Source organism: Alosa alosa, chromosome 16 (genome assembly GCF_017589495.1).
Source record: "Alosa alosa isolate M-15738 ecotype Scorff River chromosome 16, AALO_Geno_1.1, whole genome shotgun sequence".
NCBI lineage: Eukaryota > Metazoa > Chordata > Actinopteri > Clupeiformes > Clupeidae > Alosa > Alosa alosa.
In genome coordinates, this window is record NC_063204.1 from 18,875,050 (window position 1) to 18,900,425 (window position 25,376).

Genomic DNA, 25,376 nt, shown 5'->3' on the forward strand with positions numbered 1-25,376 from the left:
TTGGTGTAAGGGTCTATGGTATTTTGACAAAATTAAGTATACTAAATTGAACAAAGTATATTAAATTGAATGAAAACAGGAAAATCTTCATTAACCCAATTTAGCCGCTCTCCTTTAGACGTAGGCTACTTGAGCGTGTTTTATGTGATACCAAGACTAAAAAGGGGACCCTCAGTGCGCCTATAGCCGTTAGATGGCAGTCATGTCCGGAACGTTTGATTACTTCGAGAAATTGTTTACTTAAGAAAAAATGGTAGTATTACATACAATTACCATACACTACTGTAAAGTTAGACAGTCTGTTTGTTGTCAGTGAAATGCAAAAACAGAATATAATCCTAGAGTCATTCTAGTTATTTATAAGTTAATTTTGAACGTCGGTGGGGTTATAGAAAGGGGGCATTGACAAAATGTTTTAGATTATCTGTGTTCCTCTGATAGGCTGAAAGTTTCCTGGTTGGAGACGTAAGTCTTATACACCCCTCGCGCCCCCGTTAGATGGGCTTTCATAATTCAATCCAGAAGTTGACCAAAACGCATTGCCCTGGGCAAAAGGAGGTTCGAGGTCTATTTTAAAATATGAATATAAATTACCCAGTGGTTGATTAGTGTACGTATTTTTTGGGTCACTTTCAGGCCTCGTTCCCGAGATAAGGAATATTTTTGTGACACCTGAATAATTTCTTAACACTTGTTTTCAAAGGATTGAGAAGCATTTGAAAGAATACAAGGATTTAACTATTTGTGAAGCATTCCAACACTATGTCTCAAAGCTGTCGATTATTCTGTGGATTTATACTGAGTTTCATTGGTTGGATTGGACTCATAATTGCCACCGCCACAAACGACTGGGTCATAACCTGCAAATATGGCATGCACACTTGCAAGAAGATGGATGAGCTAGGTTCTAAAGGGTTATGGGCTGAATGTGTGGTTTCTACCTCCCTTTACCATTGCACAGCTTTGAACCAAATACTCGCCTTACCAGGTAAGTTATAGAATGTGCTAAAAACGTTTCTTTCTGTAAAACAAAATGTGACCGAAAAAGTTTTTTTTATAGCCTATAAAATATAATTAGAGACTCATAATCAGAAAATGTACTTAAATACATTCGTATCATATATGGATGAATAACTAACTGCATTTAAGTGTCGTCTATTACGTTTTAAAATCACGTCACTTTTTTCTCTCAGCTTATATTCAGACGTCCCGAGCGCTAATGGTAGCCGCATGCATTGCTGGCTTCCCATCCTTGGCGCTGGTCATGATGGCTCTGCCGTGCGTCAAACTGGCAAATGAGACAGACGGCGCCAAGCATAAACGCGCAATCCTCGGAGGCATCCTAATTCTGTTAATGTGTGAGTCGCTCTCTGCCATTGCTGCATTTATCCATTTTGAAATCATGATGATACATTGCAGAACAAGGTTAGATTTTTACCAAGCAACCATTATTAGGCTACGTTTAATAAACCATTCGACAAATTTACATGGACCTGGACCTGAACTTGGTTAGGATGCAGACGGTCCCTCTTCCTATCAGAGAGCCTTTCAACGCAATATGTGATCACAATGGCCTTAACCGGGGTTGTAGAAGGGGTGACACCCATCTGGGTGCTAGCCAGGACTTCCTACATCCTGTCACAGTGACCCTAATGATGACATCCACAGCTGCAGTTCAAGGATATTATCTTTAGGATATTAATGGGATGACAGACACCTTAAACCCCTAATCTGACTCAATCTTCAGTCATCAAAATTGAAACATAAGCCTATGAATTCACCAGGGTTGTGTTTGTATGTATATCATTCACTGATTAATGCCCATAACCCATTTATTACCTTTTAATTCATTCTTGATATAATGTTTTCACCCTGAAATAAACTAATTGTGCTCTTCTGTGTCTCTCAGCTCTATGTGGACTGGTGTCCACTGTGTGGTTCCCCATCGGGGCGCACCATGACGAGCGCCTCATGTCTTTTGGCCTCTCCCTGTACTCCGGCTGGGTGGGCTCGGCCCTGTGCCTCCTTGGCGGGGCAATGATAACCTGCTGCTCTGGCGGCGGGGCCCAGCCCCAGAACCACCACAACCGCTTCTACTACTCAAAGCAGAGCGGTACGGCCAACGCCATGCCTCCCGCAGCCAATCATGCCAAGAATGCCCACGTGTGAGAGAACGAGAGAGAGAGAGAGAGAGTCCTCTTGGCACTGAAACAGACCAGCAACTAACTCCAGAAGAAAATCACACAGGATGCCAATTCTGACCTTCAACCAGAACAGATGGGAGAGACGAGAGATGTTCATGAGTTCCTTTGCCTCTACAGACATTACTTAAATACATAATACGTAAATATGGACTACTACATTGAGTTTGTTTATGGAGTACAAGTTTGTCTATGTACTGTCAGCTTTTGAAGTCTCATTTTGTATTTCTACTTATAGGAAACTATATTATTACCATACTCTCTAGTTTAGATGGTACCTGTATGATATTGTTCTTTTTTTCCTGTTATAAAATCCTACATTTATGCATGAGCACTACATCCTATCATGCTTCTTCGTACTGCCTTACTGTCATCCAGGAAATGACTGGGACAAGGCAGGGATGCATCCCTGTCCCCCAGCTGATTTGAAAGCTCTTCCCCTCGTGCTGTTGGGGGCACACGTGTCTGATTTAAACGAGGCATATGTTAGAGAGGCAGGAAACCACATTATTGAAAAACAGCTGTCCAGGTGGCTCCTCGAGGTTTTTTTTCCTGGGCAGCTCTGCTCTCTTTCCTGCTCACACTCCCTCAGGAAATCGATATCTCGCTTTGAATCACACACACACACACTCACGCGCACACACACACGAAAGCACAAACCACATGATTGCATGAGTCACAGATACGTATTTCACAGACTCTAGTGATTTCCTCTGCTGATTTACCTTAACTGTTTGGAGAACAGAGACGCAATAAAGAACATGCATGTTTTTCTTCAGTCCTTACAGATGTATTTCTCCCTGTGTTTCACATGTAATGTGATTTTAAAAGGGATTGATGACATGTAATCCATTAGAATTGTGCCTAATAACCATGACTAATCTCCTGATGTGTCTCTCATTTTGAAAACATCACATGACCCATAAATTACCAGTTTATAACAACAGATAATGGCTCCAAGACTAAGGTTTGTGTTTAATAAAATATACTAATTCTGTTCCGTTTTTGCCCCCTTAAAATTATAAGATTATATCTACGTTCTGAGTAGTTCTGAGATATTGAGCTTCAAAGTCTTAGAATTCCATACAGTTATACTGATAAACGGAACAAACCTCTTTAGATATAATGTCCAAAAATGCATACTACTACATATATAACTACAAGAAACACCTCACCTCACCTTTTTAAGGTGTCACAGAATAAGAATATGTCAATAACTCAATTTTGACAAAAATGTCAGATAGAACCTTATGATTCTAAGGGGCCGTTTTATTTATAGGCTAATGCCACATACAGTATGAAAACAGTTCATACACCTTTGAATAGAATACATTAAATGATGCCTTAGTTGTATCTGTGATGAAATGTAAACCACCTTGTCCACTGAAGAACAGAAAAGTCAACAATCATCAAATACATCTTCTCTCTTCATCATGGTTTTGTACAGGAAATATGAAATGAATTCCATACTTGCCACAAAATCTAATCATAATGATTAGACTACTCCAATGAACAAAGATTGCTGTAGGTTTGCATTACTGTAAGGCTTCTTGTGACAGAAGAGAAACAATCAAAGAAGAGATTGTATTTGAAGCTATATTTCTGTATACATTCCCATACATTAGTTTACAGAAAACAAATAAAAACATTAATCTTCTCTCATCTCCAGAGTGATTTTGTTGCATTTGATATATTTCTCTCTCTCTCTCTCTCTCTCTCTCTCTCTCTCTCTCTCTCTCTATATATATATATATATATATATATATATACATATATATACACACACATATCATTATGTTTCATATGATGCCTGAAATACTGTTTCTCTTCAAGAAGATGACAAACAATTGCAGGGCAGATGTGCTGCACACATTGTGAGTGAAAAATAAGTCTTTATATCACACAGAGAGAAGAAAGGCACTATTTCAAAGTTCAGAGTTTTGTCCTTTCTGATGCTGTTTAATGGAATCTCTAACTTTTCAATTTGTCTAATTTTTCTTATTCCTGGTGACAGATAACAGAAGAGAAGGAGAGTCAGATACAGCAACAACACCCTCTCACTCTTTTTCAGGCATACACAAATCAAGCCACATCAACAAGGGAAAATAAACAAATACATAAAAAAAAAGCACATTGCAAACTGTAACTGCAACCAACACAGACAACATCACTGCCCTTCATCACTCACTCAGGTGAATACTCCTCATCATCATCCACCAGCTCCTCAAAGCCTTTCCTGGTCCGGCCTCTGCTTTTTGACTTGCCAGCGGTCCTGTGGCTGTCAACTCCCGGCTGCTGCTCGTACTGGTACCCATGCTGGTACTGATGCTCTTCCTGGCACTGGTTCTGGTTCTGATAGCCGCTCTCCTCACCTCCCCAGCCCTGATACGGGCTCTCAACTGTATCACCGTGAGGGAGGGAGTCCTCCTCCACAGTGAAGCTGTCGTCCACACCTGCGTCAAAACACTGGTAAGTGCTGGCGTGGGCCTCTTCCTCCTGGGCAAACAGCTCCAGAGAGCTCTTCCACATTCCATAGCCAAAGTAAATCAGCAGACCTGTCAGGAAGCATAGGAGCTAAACCTTTAGAAATATATTCAGTCTTACAATTGTCTTGAAGAAAAAAAAACATTTAACATATTTTGGCCATTCAAAGCAATACATCTTTACAAAAATAATACATAAAGCATACGTATGAGAGCCACATACCTATAGAGCACCACACCGCAAAGCGCACCCAGGTAATGCTGGAGAGCTTGAGCATCAGGTAGATGTTGACCAACATGGCCGCCACAGGCACAAAGGGCACACACGGCGCCATGTACGGCAGCTTCTTGCGACTCTCAGGCTGCCGTAGGATGATCACCAGCAGAGCGGCCATCTTGAAAGCGATGATCCCAACCAGCGGCACTAAGGCCCAGCGGGCACCACCGGACTCTCGATCCAGGCCGTAGATGACGATAGACCACAGGAGGAAGGTGAGGACGAAGAGCAGGAGGACGCAGCTGGTGACCGTGCGACCTGTGGCTGGCGTGGGTCGGTCACTGGAGTCGGGCAGGCCCAGCCGCACCCGCAGGGTGTAGTAGTGGGGCCCCAGAACTCTCTTGAGCAGGGAGGAGGGCGCGCTGTCCACCTCCTCCCCCTCCAGGTTCTTTCCACTGATGCCGTAGCCCGAGCTGTCGGACTGGTACCCCAAGGGGTCTGAGCCGTCAATCAGCATCTCGTCATCGCCCTTGCCCGGCAGGTTCTTGGTGCCGCAGGTGTTGTTTGTGTCGTCGTCGTCATCGTTGTGGTGATCCTTACCACCCTGGTATGCCTCCTGCTCACACTCGGCCAGCACCCCCTCCTTCCTCGTCTTGCCCACACTGCCGTCGTCATCCTCCCCCGTCAGGTAACCGCCGTGGCCCTGGAAGTCAGCCTGGTCAGGCTGGTAGCGCAGCAGGAGCACGCACACGGACACCAGCGTGTAGGCCAGCAGCGTGCCGATGGACATCATCTCGATCAGGTCCCGCAGGCTGACCAGCAGGGAGAGGAGCGCCGCCAGGGAGCCGGACACCACACACGCCACCACCGGCGTCTCCGTGTAGGGACTCACATGGGCTAAGAACCTGAGGTATGACTGGACTGTGTGAATGACCAGGCAGACTGTTCTCAAGTGCATCATGTGCATATACTGTATGTGCATACAGGCACATGTTGTATTCATGTTGTATTCATATTGTCATGCAATGCATTATCCGTAACTCCAAATATTAAATCAAATATCAAATACTGATCTCATGTGCAAAATAGATGGAACATACACACACATATGCATATACTGATACACACATATCCCACATATGGAAAAGAATCCCTATTCACCTGAAGAGAAGGCCATCCCCAGCCATGGCATAGATGACCCGTGGCATTGGGAACAGAGAACCCAACAGACTGACGGTGAGGCCAGCAATGGCACCTATGGCCACTACATACTTCCCCGCCATGAAGCCATGAATAGCAAACATCTCCATTAGTGGGGCATCGCCATCAATCAGATTATAAGGCACCATCAGCGTCAGGATAACACTAACCTAAATAAACATTACAGAACAAGAAACATTAAACTGTATATTTGTCAGAGTCTTTTGAACTGTGATGACATAACAATATGACAAACCCAAAGTACTTTTAAATTCATCACATATGCTTTTACTAGAGTTATGGATTTGTATGTGTTTCACGATCATTATACGTTTTAAAAGTGTTGTTTGAAGGGAACTTTCTTGTCCAAAAAGTCAGATGAAAAAAGAAAACCTATTTCAGTGGAAAATATGCAGGTAGAACTGGCTACCACATCAATATTTAAAGAGTCTACAGCTAGCAGAGCCTCAAGTCTCAATACTGAAACCTTAGAAACCTTAGGCAATCAACACACACAAAAAAGACCAAAACGATTACTTCTGATTGGATGCCAAATAATATTGCAACATTTACTTGCTATAACAAGCTATGGTATTATAACATATAAACTTCCATAATCAATATCCCTATTTGCTTGTGTGTGTGTGTGTGTGTGTGTGTGTGTGTGTGTGTGTGTGTGTGTGTGTGTGTGTGTGTGTGTGTGTGTGTTTGTGTGGCTGTATCTAAGGCAATACACCTACAGTCTAATTTACCATGAAAACAGCTCTGAAAAGGCATGGTCAAAAACCTGCTGGCTCTTTTCATGTGGGGGTGTGTGTGTGTGTGTGTGTGTGTGTGTGTGTGTGTGTGTGTGTGTGTGTGTGTGTGTGAGAGAGAGAGTTCATTGACGTTTTTTATGAAGATTCTATGCATATAGCATGCACATAAAAATGCCAGTGTGCTCTTTTACCATGTTGTTCAAATCTACACACGCATGTAAACATATTTTATATTATGCACACACACATACATACCCAGACACACACATACCCACCCACCCACACAGACACACACACACACACACACACATTTCAGGCTGCTGCATGTTCCCCAGTGTTCCTCAGTGGGTGTCGGGGGCAGGGGGAGTAGTGAATACTCACAGAGACGTAGGCAGTGAGGCAGGTGATGAGGGAGGCCGTGATGGCGTACGGGATGGACGTGTTGGGACTCTTGGCCTCCTCCCCTGTGGTGGCGATGATGTCAAACCCAATAAAGGCGTAAAAACAAGTAGCAGCACCCTGCATGACCTATAGTGACCCAGCAGGGGTTTACAAGCAAGGAAGAGGAACCGAAAGCATGGAGTGACAACACAAACATCTAAAGGTCTCAAGCCTTTATATAAATGTTCCTTAGACAGGACAGTGATACAGTACATGAAATGTGACAAGGACACTGTGGAGACTGGATTGCATTTATATAACACTCTTCTACTCCTCTGAGCACTCAAAGCGCTTTACGGAGTAATGCCTCACATTCACTCACACATTCATACACTGATGGTGGACGCTACCATGCAACGTGCCAGCAAGCACGTCAAAGTTTGGAGTTTAGTGTCTTGCTTTAGATAGATAGACATGTATTGATCCTTTCGGAAATTCTTCTTGCACCATACAGCTCATCAGATAGACAGACAGACAACAGACCACAGACAACAACAGGATCACTAAAGCCTCCCTCACCCCCACACAACAACAATACACAATACCAAGTATCTCTAAGTTATAAAATAGTAAAGTGCAGTATCATTAGCACCAGGGTGCTATCAGTAGTAAAGTGCAATATCATCAGTGACATTTTAATTATAATTGACTAATTATTCCAAAGTTCAGTTTTATCACACAGAAAGTGGATCAAGTTATTTTCCCTAACTTATTCAGTAGTGTAATGCAGAGATGATTAGGACACTTCGACAGGATCTAGCACGAGCATTATAGACGTGAGGGTGTCGGACATTCTCTTACCCCTGACCAGCCGTAGGGTAGAAATCTACCTCCGTCCCAATTAGCCCCACTGATAAAGAAGAGGCCTGCGATCACCATGAAGACCCACACCACCAGGTTGACTATGTTGAGCACATTGTTGAGGGTCACAGAGTTCTTCACTCCCAGAGCCACAATGACAGTCACTATAATGGCGATGAGCAAAGCCAGCATGTCAGGATATGACTCCTCACCTTTGCCTGTTTAAACAAGAAAATCGTCAAGTCATGAATGTCTTTGTTCACTTTTGTTTGTTAGCTGCTCTGTATTATTAAATCATCATATTGGTCTATAAATGTTGCATTAAACAATTATTCAATTAATGTAACTGGCATACAATCATGTAAAATAAAAAAATATATAACATTATAACAAAAAATAATGTACCATGTAAATACCCCATATAATATAAAAATGAATGGCATTAAAGCCCATGTGAATGCTCACCCAGGCCATTGAGAGTGCCCAAGTTGTTGATCATGAAGCGGCTAATGGTGTGATTGGCTAAGGAGTCAAACATACTGCTTAGAGCACTGGCCCCCGCTGCCGTGCCAATCAAGTACTCCAGTATGAGGTTCCAGCCAATGAAGAAGGCCACAAACTCCCCCACGGTCACATAGCTATAGGTGTAGGCGGAGCCTGTTGTTTTCGGCACGCGGACGCCAAACTCTGCATAGCACACCCCTGGGTGGAAAAGCACCAAGAGAGAATAATAAATAATGTGCTTTGTTTTTCAAAAAAATATATTCCCTTTTTAAAACATGTTCACTGTAAAGTAAGTGGTGTGGTCCTTTGTACACATTTGTGAGCGTCAAAGACATGTGTCATTGACGCGCGATCCCAATTGTTGGGCAGCACACAAAACACCCCACATGCGCGTTGATGACGCAATTCTCATCACGCACCGTGTGCACGGCACAAAGAGCCGGGAGCATGTCACAGCCTTAAGTCAAGACCACTGCTGATGCTGTTTATGTTTAAGACAATTTTTTTAAAAGAACACCCAGTCTGAATTCTCCTAGGTCAGATCAATGAAAAAGATCAATGAAATGAGGAGAGTTAGCAGGAGACCCCCCTGAGTGACAATACAAATTAATCTGTGTATCTGTGGCTGTTTTTTAAGGGCATTCATATTTCAGAAGACTTTGAGATGAGAGATGGCTTTGAGTGATACTGTGACAAATAGGCATTGCTTGCAAACTTTCTATCTTATCCCATATGTAATATGTTGCAACTCCTTTCATCCTAACAACTATACAATGAATCATACAATGTTTGTGGTGGTGTTTGAGAGCTGAACCAGTGGGAGGGTCTTACCTGACAGAATGGAAGCCACTGCAGCGATGACAAAAGACAAGATGACGCCAGGGCCGGCCATCTCCTTAGCAACAAGCCCTGCGACCACATACATGCCGGTGCCGACGCAGCTGCCCACGCCGAGCGACACCAGGTCCACGGTGGTCAGCACGCGGGCAAGCTTGGTGCCGTGCAGGTCCGCTGCGCCCTCCTGCATGGACTCCACGGGCTTGGTGCGCAGCATGCGTGAGTGCAGGCTGTACCAGGAGGCCTCCCACTCCACCTGCCGTGGGTCCAGCTTGGCGAAAAGAGCACTCATCTTCCCGCTCAAGGTGGTATTTGATCAGACTTTAGTCCCTCAGGATGGAAGTGGTGGATCAGGGAGCGATTGAGTGTTTGTTCTCCCTATTTACATATGCTGGATTTGCTCTATATCCAACCCCAAACCAGGCTCCTGTGTTCTCTCTCTCTCTCTCTCTCTCTCTCTCTCAGAGAGGGTCCATCACTATTTCCTTCCGCATGGCTCTACAGGTAAAGTGGGCTCTGTCTTGCTTCTGATGAAAAAAACAGACATTTGAGGATGACAAATAGTTTAGACAAAGGACAGGCTAAATCACCCACTGGAGATGATGCATTCAGAAAACCGTGATGATTTCTGCAAATGGCTGTCAGAGCTACCTTTGCACCTTAAGATTTGCTTTGATTTGTGCACAGTGGTGGAGTGAAAAATATAATCCAACACACAATTCACACAAGACCAAGCATGGTGACATAACAATAAACAAAGGCAATTAAAAGGCTATTAAAGCGGCATTTATGAATGCAGTGTGCTGCTTTGGCGCTATGCCTCATTAGATTTGCAGACAAGCAGATGGGCTTTGCTAGCAGTGTGGTCCATTGTGAATGAAGGGCCACACAGGAAAACAATCCACAATAATGGACCCACAACAAATGCAATTTGTGCTTTTAAAAATGGCTCACAGGAAAACTATTCTTTATCACACACATGCCCATGCATAAACACTGAAAGCAAATAAGTTAGAAGTAATAAGGCACCTAACACCTAATTAAATCTTTCACTAAAATGGATGAAACCTTGGTATCACAACCTCCTTCTCTTGCTTATCTGGTGAAAGCAGTTTTTCCTTTTATGCCTTTATTTGTCACCCATCTCAGTCCAATCTTCCTCAACCTCCTCTTCTTCAATTTCCATTCATCAGCACAACTCTGTAGATCTTGTTCACTCTCACCTGGCTGACAGCATCAACTCATCTTTATTTTTTCCACTCCAGCACTCTAATGTGTATCTCTCTCTCTCTCTCTCTCTCTCTCTCTCACACACACACACACATACACACACGCACACACACACACACACACACACACAGACTCTCTACTGATACAGTTGTTGACTGATTTCTGTCTGAGGAGGGTGCTCAGGAGCAAAGCTGCCAGCATGGTCTGTGGTAATTACCTCTGTATCTGACCTGTCTGTGTTAACAGGCTTGGACACTGGACACAGTGGGCAGCCCCCGTGTCTAGCTGTAGCCTGGGCTGGCATGCTGGCTTCAGCTCCCTGCTGAGAGTCTGTCGTGTTTTACTGAGCCACGTCTGTGAGCAGCAGAGAGAGGCTGCCCCCCAACACACACACACACGACTAACAAGGGAGGCAGAGGGAGGGAAACACTTCGGCAAAGTAGTCCACACTAGTCAAGTGCCATTGCCACAGCAAGTCATTTTCTCCTTAGCGAAGTTATAATTACAGTAATCAGCTTTCTCTCAGTCTCTCACTCTGATTGGGTGACCTGCTCATTTCTCAGCTTTGAAGTTTGTCCAAAGGCTTCAGACTGCAAACTTGTAGTCACATACATTCTAAAAGGATTCTGTGAACAAATTACAATTCATATGGAACATTTAATGGAGCCGACTAATAACCCAGCGGTATCAGATATGGCAGATAGTGTGCCAAGGACCCACTGATTTACATGACAATGGTAAGGATATTTAGGCAGCCTCTGTTCTGGGCATCGATACGCCTGAGGATTTATTTGCTCACACAGGTTGTTTGTGGAGATGATTCATAAGGCCTTGGCTGATGAGGGGCCATTTGATTAGGTTTGTCTTTTATGCGCAGACAAAGCATTGACGTCACAGCTGGGGTCTACAGGGAGTGCGTGGGCGGTGGAAGGCAGGAGAGAGGTGGTATGAAGAGGGGTGGGGGGTTAGATCTTGCAGACAACGAGGAGGAGGTGAGTCAACCCTCCCTCACGTCCAACAGAGCACGCCTGCTCGCTATAAAGCCCTCATGTCATCAGAGCTCACGCACAACAAAAGGCAGCTGCTGAGTTTACAGGAGACCAAGATCAGTATCACTGAAAAGGGAGAGTAACACTGCTGTAAGCTCTTACCTCCTTTGGTTAGAGCCAGAACTGAATTGCAGGACAAAAACCACGGAGACTGTGACTTTAATTAAAACATTTTCTGCATCTACAGTATGGTAGGGGGGTACGGGCAGTGAAGGTGAGCCTAGTGTTACTAGATATCTCTCGGCTCAGGTAGCACAAACAACGCACATTTATACATCCAATATAGAACACACTTACTGTCAGTAATGACACCCAACCTTTCAAATGCAGTCCACAAACACATTTGCTTTGGTTCCTCTGAGCACATAGTGGAAACAGAGGCATATATTTAAGTCACAGTGGATGACAGCCTAGAATTCTCCTGTCCCTGCATGAAGCATTAGCTTTCAGAACTGATGGACGAACTGGAGCACATCCAAAAGCAGAGAATACAGGTCTCTTCAGTAGAAGAGACTCCACTCCCGCCTCTCTCCCTTGCGGAGAAAAGTGGCTAGTACACAACGCCTCTCAGAATATCACAAGGTCATATGATTCCCAAAGTTAGAGGGATGCGTCAGCATGAGTTTCAATAATCTAAGTAAAATATCAGAGCTGAAAGAACAGCAAGAGTAGAAAGTAACAGGTGAAAAGCAAATTATCCATGCACTTCAGCAATATAAGATTATATTTCCATCAGTTTCATCTACTGTCATGGCCATAAGGTGTGCAAACACTAGCACACCGTCTAGGCTATTTTAACGTAATAAATGCATAATGTCAAGCTGCACAGACCATATCCTTGGCAAAATACATTACAGATGTTTAAAATGTTATGGATTGCACATATGATGGATTGCAGAGCAGGAAAGTGAACAGAAACATCTGATTGATATTTATTTCTATTTTTAGATCATCCATATTTGGATTCTCACTGTTCAATTAAATGAAATAACAGTAACGCGCCAATCTTCACAAAGTACAAGTAGTCTATGAACTACATTACGGTAGCCTCGGCTGTCTGCCAGCGTGCCACTAGGCGGTTAATTTCAGTACCGCGGTCAGCGACCGGAAAACAATTTTGTTTGATTATTTTTTATTCAAGACAAATATCAACAAGAGTAAGACATGATCTAAAAGCTCAGTTTTCTGGTGGGTTCGAGTGACCATAGCAAACGCTATAGTAGGCAAGCCTAGTTGTGGTGAGATTTTTAAAATAGCATTACAAACACCCTACTTATAAAATGGACAAGGATCAAACCAACAGAATTGGTATTCTACTGCCTGTAGTCTACACTTCCTTCAACTCAAAACATCGACTATGTTTTGCCTTTTCAGCGACTGTGACATAATCAACATGTAATATTTATGAGAAAGATCAGTTTTCATTTCCTGGGTGTTGAGAGAAATAATTTCTATGTTGATGAAATAAAATACATATGCTACACATTGCCCATACAATTCCTTCAGAAGAACAACAATAAACACACGGCTCTAGAAATGTGCGTCTCCGGAAGTTTATAAGCACTTAGGTGAACACTAACTATGAACTATGACGCTGAGCTAAGAGCCACCCTAAACTTATAGCCTCCTATTTGGAACATTGTTCATTTTTGAATAGTTGAGTATAGTTGAGTATTTTTCCAATTAATATGTAGGTTCCTATTATTACCCTAACTTTTCATTTATTCCCTCGACCTTTATTAGAAATGCTAAAAACTTACCAAGGTGTCGCCATACAATGATCATGGTGCAATTGTTCAACTAAACTCCATTTCCAACGGTGTCCAGGAAGGATCCTAGCACAGTCAGTGTGATGGGCTGAGGTGGAAAGATGCCGAGCCTTCATGAATAATTCATGAGACCGTCTATGTGATCAGAGCTAAATAAATTATTTAGCTACACCATGTCCCCATTCAGTAACTGCTTACGTCAATGACGCTTCACAGCGTAGCTCTGTAGGCAGCCACACGATTGGTGTAACTCGTTTAGCGGTGCGTGCGCTAAATTATGTTTGTGGGAAAAGGCAAGGCTGATTTTCCGTCGAGAAAATGTTGACTATAGGCTACGGCTGCACTGACAGTTAGATTAAACGGTGGTCTATTTATCTTCACTTGGGAACAACCCAGCTGTGATCTTATGGAAACCTACACTTTCTCTCCCTCTTACCAGTCATGACATGAGGAGCTGTCATTGGCCAGTCAGCCAGCTTAGTTTGGGTGGATTTTAAAGGCTGCGCCTATTCAATACAATCTAGTCTATCCGTGAGTGTTGTTGTGCTGCGCAAACTCAGTGAAGTCTGTCTGTCATTGTTGTTTTTCGTCCTAAAGAGATATTCCCTGAAGTAGATTTGATGAAACAATTAAAATATTTTGTCTTAATCTCTTAATGATGCTGGCGCTCTGTGTCCTCTCTAAATGCACAGGCCTCTATGTCTACTTGATCATGCAAAGGCTACTCCACCTTGAGTGTTATAAACAGTTTATAGGCCTACCCAGTTTCAGAGTTGACAGGTCTTTACAGTCTTTAACATGTGCATACATTTTTAAAAAGTCAGACTGAACAACAGTTGTGTCATTGCAAACAGCCCTCCGCTATATAATTTTGCAGTTGATAAAAAAGGAATATTACAAATTCATTTTTTTTATTAACCCCCACCCTGCTCCCACATGACATACCTCATCCCCACCCTCTTGAAATTCAAGTGGATCTCAGGTTCCCCTTGAAACAAGAAAGGTTGCCATGGTGACATATAGTGTGCAAATGGGTTGCTCTGGCCAAGCTCTCTAACATGCATCAAGGAGAATGGATGTGGCCTGGATTTAACAGATCCATCATTCACAGGTGGCATTGATATCCAAGAGAAAGGACATATTAGTTTTGAGAAGACTATGAATGATTCACCAATTGTTCTTATGTTAAAGTATATTAAAAAACATTTCCTGTCTGGTTAAAAGACTTCTACTTCATCTTTATTTTCTCCACTCCACTTCTCCATTCTCTCTGTGTGTCTCTCTCTCTCTCTTGACTGATACAGCTGTTGACTGATTTCTGTCTGAGGAGGGTGCTCAGGAGCAAAGCTGCCAGCGTGGTCTGTGGTAATTACCTCTGTATCTGACCTGTCTGTGTTAACAGGCTTGGACACTGGGCAGCCCCCGTGTCTAGCTGTAGCCTGGGCTGGCATGCTGGCTTCAGCTCCCTGCTGAGAGTCTGTCGTGTTTTACTCAGCCACGTCTGTGAGCAGCAGAGGGAGGCTCCTGTCAGTCAAACAAACAAGGAGAGTTTTTTGCAAAACCATTTTTTTGCCTGATGATGCTCAGTGCTGCATCAGATACCCAGACACTCAGATACATCATATACCCAGTGGTTGACACCCCCCTGCTATCTATCTGAGTGGTTCCTTTAGAGGATGTGAGTTCCCACACCCACCCCGCTTATTCTCTAGCCTACTCCCAGTGTTGTCAGGTGATAGCAGACTTGCAATATGATACCCAAGCCAGAATTGGATACAGGCTGTCCATTTGAGGTGAATTTCTGCTCAATTTTTCTTCATAATCATGACTCACTAGTCTGGTTGACACCAGACTTCATATCTCAATTGAAAGTGGGTCTGGAAAGGCTGCATTGACGCACGACTTACAGAGGCGTAACAAGCAATGAAATTAAACTTAAATTGGTGTATTAAACTTACCAAATTGTTTCAGAAGTGCAGTAATCTAATCTTTCTTGTAAATGAAGATTTAAAATGTAGTTGCTCACTCAATTCCAAAGAAAATACGTGTCCACATCTGTCGCTATCAGCGCAGCCATTGGTTGTGTTGGATGCACAGCTCTATCTGTCATCATAAAGCCTGCCCCATGCCGGATAAGCGATTATGATTGGTGCTTGGGTTTCTGGAACATTGGAAATGGGTGGCCTCCTTGCCAGGCTGACCTACAGAACAAATTCAAATTTGCTAACAAGTTTGTCTGGATTCTCCCAGGCTAATGACTCACTGTATGTGAACGTGATTTTCTTGCAATTTATCTGTTGTACAATTCAACAAAGTACTCACTGAAGCAATTTGACAAATTATAATTGAGTTTGATAACATTTGATAGTAAATAGCTAGATACTTTCCTTCCAGTTCTACTCACAGCTCTGAATACTGGCATTTATTTCAGGACTGAAGCACATAGCTTACACAGAAATAAATACAGCCCTGGAAAAAAGACCACTGCACATTTTGAATATGACCGTCAACTCATTCAAATCTCGCTCCGCAATCGTAGGATGACATCAGAAAAATGTGCCGTGGTCTCTTAATTTTTTCCAGAGCTATATCTCAGAAATAGACAACAGCAAGGTCTGAATGTCCCATCATCTTGTTTTCATATAGTTGTACAAAGTAGAGGCAATATCAGTGTACTCTGGGAAGCAATAATGGAACGATTTCAGATAATCAGCATTTCACATTTACACTTCAATGAACTTGCAATGTGGTCCTGCCTGGTTCTGGTTGTTGAATGTTGAATGTTTTTTTTTTCTTCTGACGTCTGCCGAGCAGTCCCCTCCCCCCTACACAGCACCATCTCTCTGATTAACTCTCTTTTCATAACCTCAGCAGAAAAGGTGCCGACATATTACATCATGCCTGACATGCAGACAAGGATCTGAAGCCATAGCTGTCTGCACAGTAATCAACCTGCATGCATGTGGGAATCCAAACACAGTGACTGACTGAGGACAGACAAGAGGACATTTTATCATAAAGGAGCCTAGCAGCTCTTTACTTTCATAAACTAAGTAGGCTATTATAATGTATATCCAATTATAATTATATATAAATATAACTATAATATGTATATGCATTGGTTAAAGATGCAAACCAAATACATGCTATTAGCCATGAAATTGCCAAATGTTACACACCAAGTGCAACCAAGTGGCATAATAACGGCAATGATCAGTTATTTTATTTTGGGCATTTTTCAGACTGGATGCAGATTTTTCGCATAACAGAGACAGACACAGGATGTGAAAGAGAGAGGTTGGTGAGGGAGAGGGATGGGTGAGGGATGAGGATGGTGCTTTTAAAGCTAAGGCTGGCAGCAGCAATTCTCCCAGAAAAGAATACAGACATGACTAAGTTGTTTGACATAATAGTATATATTCTTCTTGTGGGTTTTCATTACAGTCTCAGTAAGCCTAGTTGCTAGAAAACAAGTTGTATTTGAGTTGTATTTCACATCCAGTCAACTAATCTGACTTATGCAGGCCTATATATGGCTGGAGTGATCAGCCATCACAGAGAAATCCAGATGATATTCTGACTCAATTTCACACTAAACTTAACACAAAACAATACAAAACAAATATACCTCTACTGGTAAGGTGCGCCCTCGGCAGGTTAAATTACCCTGGTTAAACTCCGAGTTACTTAAACTCCTTAAAGGGATATTCCACCATTTGGGGAATTACACTCCAACCTCCCCTAAAGTTAAACAATTGATTTTTACCTTTCTGCAGTTGATCCAGCCGTTCTCCGAGTCTGGCAAAAGTCTTAGCTCCAGCCTAGCATAGATCATTGAATCGGATTAGACCATTAGCATCTCGCCTGCTAGCATCACGTTTAAAAGTGACTAAGATTTCCGGTAATTTTCCTATTTAAAACTTCTCCTCTCAAGTTAGAAAGTGTAATAAGACCAATGGAAAATGAAACGTGGCGATTTTCTAGGCTGATCTAAAATGGAACTACTCTCATTCAGGCATAATAATCCAGTCACTAACCAATTCGTCTGCTGCAGCTCAACCTTGTTGCTGGAAGTTAGCCTACGGGGACTATTTTCAGTGCATATCATTGTGCTGCTGCGCCCATGGTGTTCTTCGATTTTTACGGATGGATGAACTGGAGAAATGTAAAAATCAATTGTTTAACTCAAGGTTAATACATTGGTGATACATTTTCTTTCTTTGAGATCACACAAGATGATCTCATAAAGAATGTGAACACTCTAAAAAACTCCAACAGCCGTGATAGCTATGGCTTAAGCACTGTGGTTTTGAAGACCCATGCTAACAGCCTTATACCTCTTCTACATCACTTAATCAATCTCTGTATCAGGCTGTCCATTTTCCCCTCCAGCTGGAAAACAGCCCAAATCACACCGATTTTTAAAGCTGACAACCCTTGTCTGGTCTCTAATAGACCTAGCTATACTCCCAACAATGTCCAAGCTGCTTGAAAAAACTTTGTACAATCAATTAAGTCGCTATCTAGAAAACAGCAACAGGCTAAGTGACTGCCAACATGGTTTCAGTGCAAAACGGTCCACCATGTCTGCTTTATTCGTAACTTCTCAATAGAAGACACATTACTTGAGCAATTTTTATCGATTTTCATAAAACATTCAACACAGTAGACCACCTGATTTTATTATCCAAACTCCACTCTTTTAACCTATCACCCTCAGTATTAGACATGATTTCCTTTTATTTAACTGATACTGTAGATCACAAGTTGTCAAAATTGACCATGCAATATCTCAGCCCTTGGGATGTGGTATGGGTGTCCCTCTGGGAAACATTCTGGGGCCTTTACTTTTTCTTTTATATATTAATGATCTCCCAGCTGTGTGTAAATAGGCTACTCTAAATGCCTAATGTATGCTGATGACACTGTGCTCTTTCTATCTGACCCTAAAACTCCAAACTGTCATCTGATCTTCAATTTTTACATAAGTGGTTGAATGACAATCACTTAACCATTAATGCTAAAAGAAACTGAATGCATGTATTTCCACTCAGCCAGAAAACATCTGTCCATCACCAGTCCTGTAATTTTTTCAAATCAAACTCTTGTCATCACCAAATCATATTGTATTATATTGCATATAGTATTTGGTAGTACTACTTGACTCACACCTCACATCTGTGAACACACTTCCAAGCTAACTAAAAAGTTAAATCAGAAACTATATGTATACAACAATATCAGATCATACCTATCCTCTACTGTCTCCAAAACCTATCTGGAAGCGATTATATTCTCAACCATCTCATACTGTCTACCAATCTCTCACCAAGGAAGTTACTGAACCCATCACACAGTTATATTACCGAGCTTTGAAGATCCACAGTAACCTTCCCAAATGGACACACTGCGCTCACTCAATCACATGCTCTGTCCTTTCAAAATGTTATCTGCAGTCATGCTATTTCTTTTTATTTTCACCTCACAAACACTCATCTCTCTTTTACCAACACATAACATGCTTCAAGTGCGTGTCACTAGGTCAGTTTCCACGGCCCCCCACCCAGTGCCCTAATATTGGTTTTGGGCAGAGGTCCTTCATACACACTGCTAGAGTCTGGAATGGCATTCCTCAACACATCAGAGAATTACAATCCATCACACAAACAACTATAAACTGCTACTTCTCAATACATACACTTCCAAACATTGACCTCTATATATCACTGTCTGTGCTAAGTGCCCCCCCCCCCCCCCATTTTGCCAACAACCATATATTTGTTCAGATTATAACATGTTTTGTTTATAACTTGAACCAACACACTTTTCCACAATATTTTTTTAGATGCACCTGTATATCTGAGCCTTTTCCCAAATTGGCTTTGGATATTTATACTGGACCCTGCTCCATCTGTTATTAAGAATGAGCTGCTTCTCCTCATCAGTGTAGCAAATGTTGCATAATTTGCAGGGTCATAGGCTGCAGATCTTGTAGGCTACCTTCTGACACAGTGAGTGTCACATCTTGACTCTCACTTGGGAGGGCCCTTCACCTATCATTTCCCTCTTCTCCTCTTTCTTCTCAACTGCCTGATTTCTATCCCCTGTCTCCTGTGTTGGATTTCTTAAAACAACAAGTCTCTAAATTACTGAACAATAATTGATATAATTTGACAATAGGTAGCCTAATATTTGTGCCATGAGATAATATCCTTCACAGCATTATCCGTCCCTATATAACATTGATATAGCTTCGTTTTCAATGCAGGTTAGCTAACTGCATCTCCACTGAATTTCAACATACATTTTTATTATTTAGCATCTCATTGGTTAACCTGACTCTCGCCAGATGTAATTCATTCCGCCTAGCTCCACTCATCCATCTGGGATCGATCCATTGGAGAGGTGTTTCAGAAGGCTGGGATCAAAAATCCATGCATATGATTTGGATACGTCACATCTATGAAACTCCCGCCCCGCGTCCTGATTGGCTCTACCATAAAATCTGGTGCCGAAATCACTCTCAATGGAAGCGATCCCAGATGGATGTGAGTGGAGCTAGGCGGAACGAAATTCATCTGGCGAGAGTCAGGTTACTCATTGGTAGCAAAGATGGTTGATTACGAAGATACTTCATGAGAGGCCATTTCCTGTCCCTGGAAATTTATGCAAATAGGGTAGCAGTCCACGCCCCCGCACATTTAGCCTATGCAGTGATCGGGCTCTCTTTTTAACATTGATGTCTATGGCAGAATACAAGAATTTCCCAGAATTTGTCAAAGCCTTATTTTTCTGAGCAATGGATACACATTTCGGACACGGTATCATGTCTCAACATTAATTAAGGTACACCAAGTTTATTTTGTACTCCGGCTTGTCTGGCGTGGAACCGAGGCGTTCAAACGTAAGTCATACGTCAGTGACACGCCCCTGTACAGGCGGGAACTGAACCAGAGCCCGTCTCTGACTGAACTCCACTTTGCCCTCATAGACATGAACTAGGACCCATCTTGCTACGCATTCATTATCTTTGTTGGTAGCCCTAGGCCTACATTTCTCACCTTCCCTCCTTCTCTGTCTGCTCTTCTAATGGCTTTCCAAACGTTAACTTTGTGACAGCCTTTGTTCAGGTCAGGTGAATCAAGATTAGCCTACTGGCAGAAATTAACAAGACGTCAAGTTTATTTTGAAGTTTATTTTTAAACTATGTGAGCTGCGTTGCATTTGTTAATTAGTTTAGGACACACTCCGCGATAGCCGACTCGACTCTACTTTCGTTTTTTTGACATGTCCTAGGTAGGCTATCACGTATCTCGGTGTCCTATATGGTAGCTACGGCCATGTGCCCTGTCCCTGTTACTTGTTATATGTGCTGCAGAACTAGCCTAGAAATCTAGACGCACCCTAGCGGCGGCAAATTAATTTGCTCAGCCTGTACGTCTAGTATCAAACCATAGGGATTTCTATTGGCTGACGCCGTGGACCTCATCCAATCACAGCGCTCTATTTTGTTAGAGAGTCTTAAGGCGGGCTTAACAGGATAACGACAGTCCTGCGACGGTGAACAACAAGGAAGGTGGCTATGGCGAACGAAGAGCGGTTGTTTGAATCGGCGTTGGCGTCAACTTTGGAGAAGTTGGACTTGTGCTTTTCTTTGAAAGTTGAGCAACACAATGCGCTTAAGTCATTCCTTTCGAAGAAGGATGTATTTGCCGTTTTGCCGTCCGGATACGGATATGGTCGTAGCGCTGGCCTATTGCATGCCTAGGCCGTTTGAAAGACAATTCTCTGCCCGCCCCTTGGATTAAGCGAGGTGAATGGTTCAATGCCAGACTATACATCTCAATGATATAGGATGGCCCCGCCAGGCTAAGTCAGGCCCCTTTTAAACTGTAACTTTGCTACTTTTAATTCTTTCCTGTATAATACAATATGAAATTAAATGAATATGGCATTATGGCAGTTTTCATAAAAACAATAGCACCTACCACCTAAGATAGCACTGGAAAATATCTTACAGAGTGTAGGCCTATATTATCTTTATTGTGCCATTGTTCTTATTTTCTTATTATTATGACCGCCGCGCAGCGAAGCGGCGGTCATATAGGTTTAGTCAGATTTTTTTTTTTTTTTTTTTTTTTTCCATGTCCAAATTTCCGTCAATGATTCCCGGACACTGAAAGACCGGGTAGACAAAACTTGGTGGGCATGTAACCCCACATGGATAGCATGGAACCATCGTTTTTTGTTTTGATCTGTAGCCCCCACGCTGGACTGCACCCCCCGAAAGGAGGGTAGGGCAGACACAGTTTTCTGTGAATATCTCGAAAACCGTAGGGTTTAGGAGGACCATTTTTTTTTGTATGTTGATCTCAAGGGGCCATGTCAACCCATTCCATAACCACTCATTTCATGTATAGCGCCACCTAGTTAAACACAAAAAAGTAAAAATGAGGTGGTGTAATTGAAGGTATCTGTGACCTAACATAGTCAAAACTGCACGAAATTGGAAGTGTAGGATCATTATGACACCCTCTGTATGCACGCCAAGTTTTGTGGAATTCCGTTCATGGGGGGCCACACAATAAATTAATTTATGTTACTATACACCAACTGGCCTGTAGGTGGCCGGAGACAGTTTTCTGTGAATATCTCGAGAACCGTAGGGCCTAGGAGGTCCACCTTTTTTTGTATGTTGGTCTTAAGGGGGCATGTCAACCCATCCCATTACCACTTATTTCATGTATAGCGCCACCTAGTTAAAAAAAAAAAAAAGCAAAAAATTAGGTGTTTTCATCTCAATATCTCTGGCTGACAAGGTCAAAACTGCACGAAATTAAAAGTGTAGGATCATTATGACACCCTCTGAATGCATGCCAAGTTTTGTGTACTTTCGTTCATGGGGGGCCTTACAATAAAATAATTTATGTGTACATTTAGTGACATACACCAACAAGGATTCCCGGGACACTGAAAGACCGGGGTACACAAAACTTGGTGGGCATGTACCCCCACATGGATAGCATGGAACCGTCATTTTTCGTTTTCATCTGCAGCCCCCGCTGGACTGGACCCCCCGAAAGGAGGGTAGGGCAGACACAGTTCTCTGTGAATCTTTTATGGTATGTTGGTCTCAAGGGCCCACATCAACCTGGCTCATAATCACTCATTTGTGATTTGCCCCCGTAAAAAATGAAAATCAGTAGGATTAAAAGAAAGCCAAAATAAATATTCATCATCATCATCATGGCTGCATTTTCAGTATTGGCGAGAAGTAGTCGTTTGTCCACTAGATGGCGCATCGTTGCAGTGAGACGTAATTTTGTTGGAAGTTAAAAGTGGGTTGGAAAAAACAATGGACGCTTCATACAAGGACTGTAATTTACATGGCGAACATCTAATAAGGATAGGGCGATGTTCACATGAAGTGTAATTCCCATTTCTTCTTGAAGCCCGAAATAAATCTGAGGATGTTTATCGGACATGCTTGGTTTTACTGCAGGTGCGTTAATCTTGTAATATCAATAAGGACCTAGGTAATGTTACCGTTAGCGTTGGTTGAGTGATGGAGGCATTTGATTTATTGCATTTGTAGAAAACTATAAATGCGGTTATACCAAGCAAATGTATAGCAGCACTCTTTGTATCTTTCGACTGTCATTTATTGCACGTGCTACAAAATCATTCTGTGCAATGGAAGATTTACCAACGTTACACCGGTCTGATACAGTTTTGCCTATACATGCATGAGACTGAGGCGCCTGTTTATTTTGTTTTAAAGTGCGTGCAGGGTGTGAGAGGGGAATCGATGTGCTTTGATTACAGCTTGGTAGTTGTAGTCTGTGAAATTAAAAGCAAACGTGTGTGTGAAGTATCCAAACAATGACACCTTCATTTCATTATGGCTGCTTTAGCAAAACACCTTAAGCTACTGTGTAGTGGGTCCCATTTAGAAGTGGCTACTTCATTCATTAAGCTTTCCTTGACTCATGGAGCTGCGTGAATGTTATTACAACTTTTCCCACGATATGACAGTTTAAGTCCGCTTGATACTGTAAGGCGTAAGCCATTGGTTTCAAAGGAGATTTTATTTGTGTCGCCAGCATAGCCTATTGACAATTTATGTTGTCAATAGTCCTACCTTATAATCCTACCTGTAGCTTAGGGAAGCTAACAGCTTTCTATTAGGATCTAGTTTGTTAGTTACCGTTTTGTCATAACTCCCTGATGCATTTTTGCATTTAGAATAGCCAGAGCGTGTAGGCTATATCTCAATCGGAAAATTTAAACAATATCGGTGCCTATGGACTAGGCTGGGTGAACCCAGCCTGATCTGCCGCTATTTATTTTTGATTTCTTAAAAGATTGAGCTTGGTCTGATGAATGCCAGACTAGCCATGGACCTCAGTTAAACAATGCAAGGGAACATGAATCAGCCTATATTTGCACTAACAATAACGGACAAAAGCTCTTCAACTTTGGCCCGTTAAAATGTGTATGAACAGTCTAGCGACGCATTTCATCAAGGCCCATTTGGACATGTCAGTTATTTGCACCACTGGTTAGATGTAAAACAGCATTTCGTTTCAGACTAGGCTACTGTTACTTAATTTGTGCATTAACAATAACGTTTCAGACTACTGTTACTTAATTTGTGCATTGACAATAAAGTATTACATGAACTAAAGATGACTAAAATCTTATGTAGAAGAAGAAACATTCACAAAAAATCCATCCATCCAAAAATGACCTTTGTTTTTGATAGCTGTTGAAAACGGCATGGAACTGACAGAGATGTTTTTGTTTAAAAATACATAAAAAATAAATAAATAAATAAATAAATAACATTATGCTGATACCTTTTGCTTTTCCCAAATACAATTTAGCCTACAGGTGTAAGTGACCTTTCATCAATCCAGTTGCAATGGATGAACTGTGATGAATTGCCCTACTTGTGATTGTTTAGAGATTTTAAAGGTTTTATAACAATTCTACATCTTTGGCTATTCTACAATCTATTCACCTTTTCAGCACCAGTAGGCTACTTTCTGTGCAGCCGCACACACACACTCAGGCATGCCAAACAAGCATACACAAAAGTTTCAAGAGTGGGGGATGGAGTAAAATATGGAGACAAATTGAAGTGTGATTTATTTTCGCGGAACGGATGTACAGGACTGAGCGGCGGTCATATTTTGTACCGCTATGCGGTACATCTAGTTATTAGTAATAGTAGTATTATACTTAGACTCTCTGACTTCACAGGTAGTAGCCTACTGTAGGCAAAAGAAATCGAGCGGAAGTATGTAGGCAGGCAGAGGCCAGGCAAATAATTACTATACCAATCCCACAAATTTCCTTCTCCCTGCATAGGCCTACCAGATTGTCCTATAGGATTAACACAGACATACATATTAACAAATCCCCCAGTGTTTACCTTCTTTCAAGAACATCTGAATTGTGTAGTGCCAAAGTGCTGGCCTTTAAAGAGTTAGAGCCCAAGTGAAGTCTATGGAAAAAATGTGGAGGGATGAGTTATTGTGTGCCTCCCAGACTTCTCTGAAGAGGCAGAAAAGGTTCTGACAGCTGGCATGGAACAGGTGGGGCTCTTTGAAGTAAACATTTTACAAGGTCTGAATCTGGTGGCACTATAGTGGGCAGCCAATGAGACAGTTTTAGACTGTGCTGGATGTTATATGGAAGAATTTGATGAAACTAAATATAGGCCTACGTGTATTAGTATTAGAAAAACTGGCACAACTGACAAAAGATTCTGAATCAACTCTACAGATGTTATCAATAATTTAAAACGGAGTGAAAGATATTTTTCATTGTTTTCAGGTTTGTTACCAAACGATACAGAATATGCAAATATGCAGAAGAAGA

At 42.1% G+C, this 25,376-nt stretch overlaps 2 protein-coding genes across 3 annotated transcripts; one reads left to right on the plus strand and one right to left on the minus strand.

The window, feature by feature from the left end:
- Positions 1 to 670: 670 nt before the first annotated feature.
- Positions 671 to 2,392, plus strand: cldn11b (claudin 11b). The gene is made up of 3 exons (XM_048266198.1): positions 671 to 988; positions 1,194 to 1,358; positions 1,910 to 2,392. The coding sequence occupies exons 1-3, from the start codon at positions 763 to 765 to the stop codon at positions 2,167 to 2,169; spliced, it is 651 nt and encodes a 216-aa protein (XP_048122155.1). The 5' UTR covers positions 671 to 762; the 3' UTR covers positions 2,170 to 2,392.
- Positions 2,393 to 3,047: 655 nt separating this feature from the next.
- Positions 3,048 to 13,600, minus strand: slc7a14b (solute carrier family 7 member 14b). Of its 2 annotated transcripts, none has more exons than XM_048266195.1 (8): positions 13,482 to 13,600; positions 9,437 to 9,969; positions 8,567 to 8,803; positions 8,102 to 8,319; positions 7,241 to 7,387; positions 6,063 to 6,271; positions 4,908 to 5,806; positions 3,048 to 4,756 (listed from the first exon to the last, which is right to left on the minus strand). In XM_048266195.1, exons 2-8 carry the CDS (start codon positions 9,732 to 9,734, stop codon positions 4,386 to 4,388), a joined length of 2,379 nt encoding a protein of 792 aa, XP_048122152.1. In that variant the 5' UTR covers positions 9,735 to 9,969; positions 13,482 to 13,600; the 3' UTR covers positions 3,048 to 4,385. The 2 variants fall into 2 exon arrangements, with proteins under 2 accessions (XP_048122152.1, XP_048122154.1); XM_048266197.1 differs by lacking the exon at positions 13,482 to 13,600 and adding an exon at positions 12,019 to 12,054.
- Between the last annotated feature and the right edge of the window lie 11,776 nt (positions 13,601 to 25,376).

What these genes read in the sequence shown, in the direction of transcription:
- cldn11b (XM_048266198.1), top strand. Translation starts at nt 763, where the DNA reads ATGTCTCAAAGCTGTCGATTATTCTGTGGATTTATACTGAGTTTCATT. An exon ending in CCAAATACTCGCCTTACCAG is followed by an intron (nt 989 to 1,193) that starts GTAAGTTATAGA and finishes TTTTTCTCTCAG; the next exon opens with CTTATATTCAGACGTCCCGA. An exon ending in CATCCTAATTCTGTTAATGT is followed by an intron (nt 1,359 to 1,909) that starts GTGAGTCGCTCT and finishes TGTGTCTCTCAG; the next exon opens with CTCTATGTGGACTGGTGTCC.
- slc7a14b (XM_048266195.1), bottom strand. Translation starts at nt 9,734, where the DNA reads ATGAGTGCTCTTTTCGCCAAGCTGGACCCACGGCAGGTGGAGTGGGAG. An exon ending in TACCCTACGGCTGGTCAGGG is followed by an intron (nt 7,388 to 8,101) that starts GTAAGAGAATGT and finishes GGGTCACTATAG; the next exon opens with GTCATGCAGGGTGCTGCTAC. An exon ending in GCCTCACTGCCTACGTCTCT is followed by an intron (nt 6,272 to 7,240) that starts GTGAGTATTCAC and finishes ATGTTTATTTAG; the next exon opens with GTTAGTGTTATCCTGACGCT.